This window comes from Sprattus sprattus (assembly GCF_963457725.1).
Source record: "Sprattus sprattus genome assembly, chromosome: 5".
Classification (NCBI taxonomy): Eukaryota; Metazoa; Chordata; class Actinopteri; order Clupeiformes; family Clupeidae; genus Sprattus; species Sprattus sprattus.
The window spans coordinates 7,729,262-7,741,365 of NC_137924.1; the positions used below are offsets into that span (position 1 = coordinate 7,729,262).

The 12,104-nt window shown below is 42.8% G+C and overlaps 1 protein-coding gene across 1 annotated transcript; it reads right to left on the bottom strand.

The window, feature by feature from the left end:
* Nucleotides 1-3,937: 3,937 nt before the first annotated feature.
* Nucleotides 3,938-11,510, bottom strand: arsh (arylsulfatase H; the record flags this gene model as incomplete). The annotated part of the gene is made up of 11 exons (XM_080839633.1): nt 3,938-4,127; nt 4,525-4,721; nt 5,132-5,253; nt 5,501-5,663; nt 6,803-6,937; nt 9,542-9,678; nt 10,139-10,559; nt 10,651-10,773; nt 10,877-10,998; nt 11,104-11,256; nt 11,488-11,510. 11 exons carry the CDS (start codon nt 11,508-11,510, stop codon nt 3,954-3,956), a joined length of 1,770 nt encoding a protein of 589 aa, XP_080695759.1. The 3' UTR covers nt 3,938-3,953.
* Nucleotides 11,511-12,104: the final 594 nt, after the last annotated feature.

Sequence of the window (12,104 nt, forward strand, 5' to 3'; positions counted from 1 at the left end):
AATGGTAACCATCAGATGGGCTGCATTTTATTGGGATAGCTTCACAAACGTCATGTTTAAAAATGATGCACAGGCATTAGCAATTGAGGTCTATGGTCTCGAGCTGAGGCATAAAGGAGTGCTTGGTGAGCCTCTTTTTTTCTTCTTGCTACGGACACATGTGTCAGAGTCAATGAAAATTGCAACCTCTAAAACACTTAAGGAAAATTTAGGGGAGGTTAAATGAGCCATTGGATTATCAGAAACAGTGCCAGAGGAACTGCACATCAAATAGAAAGTGCTGTGCAAGGGGGAGTATTATCATGGATGGAATCTTGGCACATCACAGTGCCTTTGTTCCGTGGACAGAATATTCTGTGTATTGATTGGAGAAGGTTCTTTCTAGCATTAAGTCCACAGATGTGCAAGAAAGTCCCAAAGCGTTTTTTGCAAGAGTGCATACAGATGGACACAGGTGTAGCCTACTAGAAAGCATTGCTGCAAAAAGTCAAATAGAATTGCCTTCAACTGATCTAGTCAATAACAGGCACTTTATACATTGGCACTAATGTACCTTTTTTTTTATCTTTTAATTCCTAATTTATGCAATTAAGAATAAATGTTACAAGAACCATGACATTCTACAAGGTGACAACCCTATTTATAATACCCTGTGACGCAGGAAGGTCAAAGTTGAGGATTTTGTTTTCTGCCTAGAATGTGGTATATTAACTCCTTAACTCCTAAATAGCCTACAGTATTGACTCAGACTCCCTGGTGCCGAACAACACACAGCAGATGTATCTTCCTTTTATCTCACGCAGAATAATAAGAGCATAAAACACATGACCTGTTCCTGTCAAGCACAATGCAAAGATAATCATAAATCTAACATGCATGCTACCAACTGCTTGCGATTTATTCCCCTTTTGTTGTCGCTCATGTCCTCAAGTCATGGAAGTTATTTGGACGATTTTTTTTTTTTAGTTTTCGTCTTAGAGACATAAAAAGAACAACCACGGAAACATTGAACCCTTTTCTAATATTATTGCTGAGGTCTTCTAAAATAGAATCATATATTCCATTTGTGCATCAATGTTTTTAGTTAAGCAAAATGTACAAAAACATGTCAGTCAAGTTAGAAAAGTCTAAAAGGCCTTGGACCTTATAGTGTTAAGGTCGCATGCTATATCACTGCAAGACGGCCTCAAGCAGCAGGCCGAGGAGAGGCCAAGGCTTCAGGCACAAGTGACTTAATCTCCAGCGCTGCAAAGATGGTAGTCATCAGCGGAGATTAAGAGGTGTCGTGCTGCATTTGTTGAGATTTATTTCATATAATCCCTCATATGACCTCTGGTTTGCCTTTTGATGTTCCTGGCTGTCTTTTGGAAAGAAACACACTGGCAAACATATAAATCATTTTTGTGCCTCGATATTTCTGCTTTACATGGAAATAACCCAGTGGCACATACACATGACAAGTTTTATGACCATTAAGTCTATACATTTGAGGCCAACATATATTACATTAATTCATCAATATTAGTGTTGGAAATTAGTTTTCACCTTATAAGAATACCCATCACATTCACATGACGGCTTTTGAGAAGAAGCAATAAACAGGGTCTTCTCACCCTTTTGAGTGAGTCGCATTTAACTGGCTCCAGGATTCTTACCCAGCATGCAACTACTCCAAAATGAATTATTGTCCATTTTATAGACATGCAAAAGGCAGTTAGCCAGAGTCCATCCCTCTTTTCACAGCCCCATGTTTGTGTTCTACTGTAGATGCACTGCAGACTGTGGGTGGATGGCAGCCATTTCCTCACAGATTACACAGAAACCATTAAAACCACCACATACGTCAAAGCCTGTAGAGGAAACGTTCTCTCTGACAAAAACATACTCATTAGCTCTGGGTCACCCATTTGGGCTTTCCAGTAACATCAGTTACTGCAAAGCCAAAAACACTTACACGTTTTTAATTTAGCAAAACTGAAAGGGAATTATCTGTAACTGATGATTCTTCAATCTTACGATGGACCTCAGCAGTATAAATGTGTTGCAACAGTGGGACCCGCTCCATTACTTTATTCACAATATCAATGCATTCTGTACAGAAAAAAAAGCATCAAGGCCCGGAGATAAAAACCATTATGGTGATTCACTTTGCAGAAGGAAAAAAAAAGAATATCAGTAGATTTAATCTGTACAAGGACACCTTTTCCATTTCCCACACAATCATTTATGGTTCCCAGAAATATATTCAATGAAAAATACAGTATATAATAAATAAGTAAGTGGAGAACCACTAATGGTCTTCCTGACCAATCTTTGTAAGATGGCACTTTTAGTTTGATTCAATTTCATGCTGTTTCCCCATGGTGACGGCAGATGGGTGCACTGTGAGCCAGACACAGGTGTTACTGTTCACTCTCTCGCTCTCTCTCACACACACACACACACACACACACACACTAACTCTGTTCACTCCACGTCTAGATGTGTTCCATCTGGTGTCTGAGAGCACCTCTAGCCTCGCTCTTCCCCAGTAGACTCATGCCTCACACACTGACATCCAAGGCGCTAACATTATAAAGAGAGAGCTTCCTTTACTCATCTGCCTGTCTTCCCTGTGAGCACCAGACTGTCCCTACAGGCTACTCCTACAGGCTTCCTCCACAGCCATGTCCTCCACATGGGTTATGAGCTGGAATACTGCCCAGTGGCTGGCGGAGACGGCGAGACAGTGACAGGGAATGGTTAGGGGAGACAGGCAGTCTCCCACTCAGCCTGTGGGTAATACAGTGTTATTGCCCTTCAAAAACTGTGGATGACCTCCTGTGTGCATGAGAAAAAGAGTACACTGCACTTCTGTATCTGGTTAGGATCCCAGCTGAGTTAATGGTAGACACCTGGGAGAAAACCTATCCAATCGTGAGAGAGGACACCAATATCATTACAGTTTTTGATCATTATGCACGTAGCCTTGAATTACAGTTGGAAAGTGTAAAGACTAAACCAGCACACAGTGGGTTGTATTCTTTGGCGTTTTTTTTGTTGGGATGTTAAAATTCAGAGTGATCTGATATGTTTGAATATTGCGCCCTCTGGTGGTAAATGTGTATTGTTTTCTGTCTAGTAAGAAATATTGACACGAAGCTTATCTGTTAGGGAAAATAGACCAGGTTATTTATTTGACAACCTATTTTTATCAAGCACATAAGGTGACCAAAGACACAAAGAAGATTTTTAAAGTTCAAACTATTTAAAAACTGTTTCTGGCCCCATCACTGAGGGAATGGTCAAACAACACAAATCTGCTCCTCTACTTCCAGTGTCATTAAAACAGTCAATTGGTCTTCAAGTACAATCCCAACCTTTGGCCTTTTTCATTGCCTATGACGCTGCTTCCTTTGTCTTGAGATTTTAAAAAGGTTCCTCTTAGTTTAAAGATCTATGGAAAGTTCATATATAACATTAAAGCTCCTTCATTTTACACCACTTATTAGGTCTAAAGAAATAAATTCCACAGCATACTCCCTTATAAGAGACGGTTGCTCAAAGATCCATGAATTAAAGGACAAAAATGATGCCTCAGAGTGCTGCAGTGTGCAGGAGTGTTTACACCTGGGATATACTGCCACCTACTGGTCAGCTGTGTTTCCTACTCAATCCTACTTTCGTTCATCTTTCTATTCCATCTGGAGGTACAATCACAGGGAATTACCCTTTTTGATGCTAGGATGGACGATCTAAAAGCACACTTAAATTATTTATTAGCTTTGCATTAAAGCATTTCAATATATGCAGAAAATGGGAAGGTCATTCAAGAGCAGACACTTCCTGTTTAAGTTTACCAAATTCGCCTACACACAAAAACTCGTCCTGCTGTGGTCATGCTGTGGTCCTGTTGTGGTCCTGCTGTGGTCCTGCGGTGGTCCTGTTGTGGTCCTGCTGTGGTCATGCTGTGGTCATGTTGCGGGTCCTGCGGTGCCTCTGGCCTCTGAGCAGGAGCAGAAGGGGAAGGTGCCGCAGCAGGGCTGGAGCCAGGGACGCCACAGCACCTTCTCCCAGGTCAGCTGGTTTGGGACGGGCTGGAGGGTCCTGCGGTGCTCCTCTACAGCTCGGCCCATCCTCTGCAGCACCTTGTTAAAGAAAGTATTCGTTTATTTTATCATAAATGTATAAACTTAAAGTTCTTGCTCAAATATGCTGTGCCTAAATGTTCTATTTTTGTTAGTCAAGCTGTATTTTTCCACAGGAAAACCCCTCAACATAAGAAGGCCTTGAAACCAGGTGCCTCATGTAATGTTTTTCTACTGATAAGGCCCAAATGTCTTGATGCTATGCAGAAGTAAAAGTTATGAACGCACTCCCCTCGTGTAATAAAAGCAGCCTGTGTGAGCAGGAGGGCAGAGAGAACTCGGACGTTCTTCTCTCCTTCAGGCCCGGCGAACACAGTCTGAATTAACTATACTTTGGTTGTGGTGAACTTTATTCTGATACACATAATAAAAGTTTAGGGTAAATTCCCTGACACACCTCGGCATAGCGAGGCTCCGTCTCAGCAGAGAGAGGGGTGCTCTCGGACGGGTCCGCGGCCAGGTTGAACAGCAGGGGCGGATCGTGGTAGGTGACAAACTCTGGGTGGCACATGCAGATCCCAATCTCGTAGCAGCCTCCTGCTCCAGGCGGGGAGAAGTTGGGAGTGAAGAAATGCACCTTGAATATAGCATCGCCTGTGGAGACAGAAGAGGGAAATGAACCAAGAGCATTTGGTGCTTGGGACAGTTAAGCCACAATCGTATCAAACTCTAGAGTGAAGCAAAGTGATTTGTTGTGTATGTATTAAACTCTAGAGTGAAGCATAGTGATTTGTTGTGTATGTATTAAACTCTAGAGTGAAGCATAGTGATGTGTTGTCTATGTCTGATACTCTGGAGTGAAGCATAGTGATTTGTTGTGTATGTATTAAACTCTGGAGTGAAGCACAGTGATTTGTTGTGTATGTATTAAACTCTAGAGTGAAGCATAGTGATTTGTTGTCTATGTCTGATACTCTGGAGTGAAGCACAGTGATTTGTTGTGTATGTATGAATCTCTGGAGTGAAGCATAGTGATGTTTTGTGTACGTATGAAAGGCACTCACTGCCAGGGGGGTGCCAGCGGGCAGCATTGAGGTAAATCCCACAGTAATGGAACATGAACTCGTGTTCTGAGCGCTCCGTTCTGCCCTCGATTAGAGGCATCAGATCATGGCCATCAAACGTTCTAAGAGAAGATAGACAAGAGCACACCAAATACAGCTCAGTTTAGGGAACACAAGAACAAATGTAGTTCTTCACCTATTAGAACTACAAATGCAAGACTTATTTCTTTGTATATTTCAACAGTTTTATATTATTATTCAACATAATTGAACTGATAATAAGATAATAGCATCCATATTAAATGTATCAAAGACTTGTATATTTTTAGCCATCCAAACTCTCCTTTAATATTAGTGTGTCCACCTTACCTGTCCTTGGGAAGTTCTGCTCCAGCGAGGTTCACCAGCGTGGGGTAGACATCCATGAGGCTGGTGGGCTCATCTATCACCTTTCCTGCAGGTAGTCGTCCAGGCCAGCGGAATATTCCAGGGACACGGATTCCCCCCTCCCAACCACCCATCGCTTTTCCTCCTGTAGGAATGACAACTGATTGAAATGTGTGCTTCCTTTAACAGACAGAATACATCAAGACTGTCAGTCTATTTGAAACATGTGTTTGGAATGTGTCTTTGGCAATAACACAGCCGAAAGTGTGGAAATATGTATCCTTTGTTTTCAAGAAGAGCTTCAGGGGCGGTATGTGGTCAGTTTCGGCAGAGGCCTGAAGGGACCGAAACACTGTCAGCTTTGTGCAGCACACGGCACGGGGACATATTTCTCTGAGCCGCCCTGCAGTGGAGGAGCAGAGACGTCTACCGCGCTCAGGCCCTAATGCTGAGACGAGGGGGGCGACATGTGGAACTGTGCATCCTGTTCTTACAAAAGAGAAAAATAACTGGAATAGCGTTTCCCACAAAAACAGTCCAGAGACGTGGGGAGGGAAAAATTGGGAACAGTGGGGTGGGGAGACCTGGATGTTTCAAGGGAAATAGCTGCATTTAGTTAGTGACACATGTCTGCATTCTCAAAGGCATTTCTTATTGCCATCAAATCTCCATGGCTACTTCGACCCTTCATGAATGTGATTGCTTTCTAAATTGTACATGTCCCAGGATGGTCACAACAAATCGACAAACCAAACAAGTCAGACATGACTAGACTACACATTTTGACTCAAGTGAAGCGGTCGTCAACTTGATGCTTATATCAGTCAGATTTGTTTGAAATTGTAGTGAACTTCAACTGGAACATGTCATCTATGTTCATTTATGCCCCCTGAGCAAAATAAACAGTATGTGACAAAGTTATGTGTAGGTGCTCATCTGGGCACTATTAAACACCCTTCTGGCTTTCTGCACTAGTCAAAAGAATACGAGATAGGGCTGAACAGAAGAGAGTGGTGTGAGCAGTACTGACAGACATGTTTATGTTATAAATAAAATGTATTATTATTATTATTTGTTGTCATTAGTCAACTTGCAATCCTAACAGCCCGGTCCATGACTCTGAGCTCTTAGCTTCTCAATAGACCCACTCTGAGGAGTCATCCACATGAGACCATGCATTTGAGCATCTCTCTATCAACAGTAAACCAGTGATGCGGCACCAGTTTTGGTTAGTCCACAGGTAATCATCTGAAACCATGCATTGAAGGTACAGGCACACATTACCTCTGTATATTCCATTCCAGCCACCCTTCTGTCCACGTGCATCTGAATCCTCTATGAATCCGCCATGGTCTGACGTGAAGTACATTAAGGTCCTGTCTGACAAGTCAAGCCTTTCAATGACATTCACCATCCGGCCTGTTGGGGAAAGAAACAGACATTTGATCAGTCTAGAACAGCGGCAAAGTTCCGGAACCACATTCTATTTTCTTCTTCCTATCACATACAAGGACATCTCACAGACAAATAGATGGGAACTTCATTATACTGATGATAAATGAGAGGAAATAAATTCTTGTCTTTTTATATTCACCCATCTATCTAAAGAGTGTGATTTGGAGCTATGCTTATGTCAGAACTGTTCTTATTTAGCAAGCATGTAACCTGTCTCACCTATCATCCAGTCAAGCATGCAACCTGTCTCACCTATCATCCAGTCAAGCATGTAACCTGTCTCACCTATCATCCAGTCAAGCATGTAACCTGTCTCACCTATCATCTAGCCTAGCATGTAACCTGTCTCACCTATCATCCAGTCAAGCATGTAACCTGTCTTACCTATCATCCAGTCAAGCATGTAACCTGTCTTACCTATCATCCAGTCAAGCATGTAACCTGTCTCACCCATCATCCAGTCAAGCATGCAACCTGTCTCACCTATCATCCAGTCAAGCATGAAACCTGTCTCACCTATCATCCAGTCATGCATGTAACCTGTCTCACCTATCATCCAGTCAAGCATGTAACCTGTCTTACCTTTCATCCAGTCAAGCATGTAACCTGTCTTAGCTATCATCCAGTCAAGCATGTAACCTGTCTCACCTATCATCCAGTCAAGCATGTAACCTGTCTTACCTTTCATCCAGTCAAGCATGTAACCTGTCTTACCTTTCATCCAGTCAAGCATGTAACCTGTCTTACCTTTCATCTAGCCTAGCATGTAACCTGTCTCACCCATCATCCAGTCAAGCATGTAACCTGTCTTACCCATCATCCAGTCAAGCATGTAACCTGTCTTACCTTTCATCCAGTCAAGCATGTAACCTGTCTTAGCTATCATCCAGTCAAGCATGTAACCTGTCTTACCTTTCATCCAGTCAAGCATGTAACCTGTCTTACCTTTCATCCAGTCAAGCATGTAACCTGTCTTACCTTTCATCCAGTCAAGCATGTAACCTGTCTTAGCTATCATCCAGTCAAGCATGTAACCTGTCTTAGCTATCATCCAGTCAAGCATGTAACCTGTCTTACCTTTCATCCAGTCAAGCATGTAACCTGTCTTACCTTTCATCCAGTCAAGCATGTAACCTGTCTTACCTACTATCATCCAGTCAAGCATGTAACCTGTCTCACCTATCATCCAGTCAAGCATGTAACCTGTCTCACCTATCATCCAGTCAAGCATGTAACCTGTCTCACCTATCATCCAGTCAAGCATGTAACCTGTCTCACCTATCATCCAGTCAAGCATGTAACCTGTCTCACCTATCATCCAGTCAAGCATGTAACCTGTCTTACCCATCATCCAGTCAAGCATGTAACCTGTCTTACCCATCATCCAGTCAATCATGTAACCTGTCTTAGCTATCATCCAGTCAAGCATGTAACCTGTCTTACCTACTATCATCCAGTCAAGCATGTAACCTGTCTCACCTATCATCCAGTCAAGCGTGTAACCTGTCTCACCTATCATCCAGTCAAGCGTGTAACCTGTCTCACCTATCATCCAGTCAAGCATGTAACCTGTCTCACCTATCATCCAGTCAAGCATGTAACCTGTCTCACCTATCATCCAGTCAAGCGTGTAACCTGTCTCACCTATCATCCAGTCAAGCATGTAACCTGTCTTACCCATCATCCAGTCAAGCATGTAACCTGTCTCACCTATCATCCAGTCAAGCATGTAACCTGTCTCACCTATCATCCAGTCAAGCGTGTAACCTGTCTCACCCATCATCTAGTCAAGCATGTAACCTGTCTTACCCATCATCCAGTCAAGCATGTAACCTGTCTTACCTATCATCCAGTCAAGCATGTAACCTGTCTTACCTATCATCCAGTCAAGCATGTAACCTGTCTCACCTATCATCCAGTCAAGCGTGTAACCTGTCTCACCTATCATCCAGTCAAGCATGTAACCTGTCTTACCCATCATCCAGTCAAGCGTGTAACCTGTCTCACCTATCATCCAGTCAATCATGTAACCTGTCTTACCCATCATCCAGTCAAGCATGTAACCTGTCTTAGCTATCATCCAGTCAAGCATGTAACCTGTCTCACCTATCATCCAGTCAAGCATGTAACCTGTCTTACCTATCATCCAGTCAAGCATGTAACCTGTCTTACCCATCATCCAGTCAAGCATGTAACCTGTCTCACCTATCATCCAGTCAAGCATGTAACCTGTCTCACCCATCATCCAGTCAAGCATGTAACCTGTCTCACCTATCATCCAGTCAAGCATGTAACCTGTCTCACCCATCATCCAGTCAAGCATGTAACCTGTCTCACCTATCATCCAGTCAAGCATGTAACCTGTCTCACCCATCATCTAACCTAGCATGTAACCTGTCTCACCTATCATCCAGTCAAGCATGTAACCTGTCTCACCTATCATCCAGTCAAGCATGTAACCTGTCTCACCTATCATCCAGTCAAGCATGTAACCTGTCTCACCTATCATCCAGTCAAGCATGTAACCTGTCTCACCCATCATCCAGTCAAGCATGTAACCTGTCTCACCTATCATCCAGTCCACCTCTTCCACATTGTCCCCGTAGAGTCCATTCTTGCTTTTTCCAGCGAAGTCTTTTGAGATGAAGAGTGGCGTGTGCACGTGTGCCAGAGACAGGAAGAGCATGAAAGGCTTGTGCTGGTTCCTGTGACCACAAATGACAGATGGCACTCAGAAACCTTCAACTGTGTTAGATTTAAAAAAGGAAAAAAAATAAAAACATGTAGTCTTTACCAGTGGTGTAGTGGTCCATAGAGAAGTGGGTATACTCTTAATTTTGCAATTTTTTTAAGAAGCCTATACAGCAAAGGATACATTCCCTGTTTTGAGAAGTGGGTATCGGAAAGCTGACTGAAAAATAAGTGGGTATACTCCGTATACCTGCGTATACCCTGGACTTCACCACTGGTCTTTTTTTTTTTTTTTTTTTACTTTTATTTTTATATGGATTTTCCAACAATGACACACAAAAAATAAGCAAACAAACCATACAAATCAAGTCAAAACACACCAAAAACAAGGATCAAAACAAAACACAAAAAAAACCTTCAAACTGTTCAACCTGCATTCTAAGGGTATGTGTAAATCCCACCACTGGTCTTTACCTCTCAACAAACTGCTCAGCTTCTCCGATCAGGCGCTCCGACAGCGTCTCCAGGTTCATGGGCTGCTCCACCACCTCCTGGTTCCTCATGAGGATGCAGTTCCAGGTGTGGAGGCGAAACGGCACGTACCACACCCCAGAGGCCAGGAGCCACAGGAGGGCCAGTAGCAGCAGCGCCTTTCCACTCACCTCCAGCAGGCCAGCAGCAGAGACACAGACTAGGGTAAGCAGTGCTAGGCCAAGCAGCACAGTAAGGTCCCGCAGCCTCAGCTGGATGTCTACTAACACCTCTGAGCCCTCTCCAGACTTGCAGTCATTGAAGAGGGTGAAGGGAAGCCCGTAGAAATAGTCAAAACCGTGGTTGTTGGGATGATGGCAGTGGTCATTCCTGCTATCACAATTCAGCCCCAGATGCCATTTTCCTGTCAAAAAAAGTCAAAATATTGTGATAATTTGCTCTAGACATCTCAACTTTAACAAATACAACGAAAAAAAGCAGGATTTGATACGTACCAACAATACCAGTTGTGTAGCCCTCTCTCTGCAGGAGCTTAGCAAAGGTCGTCTCACTGGGAGGAAGGCCAGCAGAACCGCCCAAAAACAGGATCACCTGCACTCTTCCGGTGGCCCCAAGCCCTTGACAACAACAACAAACCTAACGTTAGGAAAGACGCATTCCAGACTTCAGGCATCACACTCCTAGCATCTTGTGTTCAGATCATCAGATCATCAGTCACACCTGACCGCAGGGCGTATCGTCCCGTCATGAATGCAGCTCTGCTAGGTGTGCACAGAGGAGCAGCAGCAATGTGCTGAGTAAGTTTCACTCCATCCAGAGCCAGTTTGTCAATGTTAGGGGTCCTTTGAGCCAGTGTGGTAGGGGAGAGATTGACAAGAGTATTAAAAACAACACTGAGAAGTTCTGAAGGAAATAATAGCAAATAGTGAGACATTGTTGAGGCCTACCGGATTGTGTCATTTCCATAGCAACCAATGTCTCCAATACCCAAGTCATCCACCATCATGAGGACAAAGTTGGGTTTGAGACTGGAGTCATTATCCAAGCCATCACAGTATGTGGCAGAAACGATGAGGATAATGAGTCCCGATGTCAAGGGCCTTCAAAATACATGAAATATACCATTTGTATTTTGTGCAGAAGTGCTACATGTTGCATAACTTTATTATTTGTTTAGGACAAGGCAGCGTCATGTGCATTTGATCTGTTCTTCACTCTAGCCTTTGTAACTTTGTAGCCTACTTTATTTCTCTAAGCAGATAAGACCTAGGCGTACAAGCAAACACATTACGTTTGCAATGAGAGGGCTTTTAGCAGTTAACTTGACTTACCACATCAGCCTAGAGTACGACATTGAAGCAGTCAGCGTAGCGTTCCTGCTACATAATCAAGTAAAGTTTGTTAATCTTATTTTCCAAGCAAGTGAGACACCTTTCACTTTGCCCAGATCCAGTCACCTGATAACAGTTAATTTGCTAACTAGCTAAAAATCTCCAACTTTAAGATGAATCTGCAGGAATTTGCATGTGAAGGAAATTAGAGGAAAGTAGTGTGCATCATAGACTTTCATTAAATACCTGAAATCAACAGGGCTACCTTTGGACGTCTGCAGTGTTATTACGATGTGTTACGAAAACCAGGTCCACTACAAAGAATGTCACATTGTACGAGCAATGACGTTTTCATACCGTAATGACTGATAAAGCTGCACATGTTTTCGGTAGATCCAAATAAATTAAAAAAATGAATTACACTAAATTAGCAATTATGATAAGAATATATATGACAATAATAACTATTATCGTTATTGTTGTTGTTGCACTATACTAGACATATTTTTAGGGGCAGGTTTTGTTGACTTCAGCTGCAGAGAAGTAGCTCAGATCAAAGGTAAATGGGTCACAAGAAAATCCCTCTTGTTGAATAGACACCACTCTGAAAATATGAA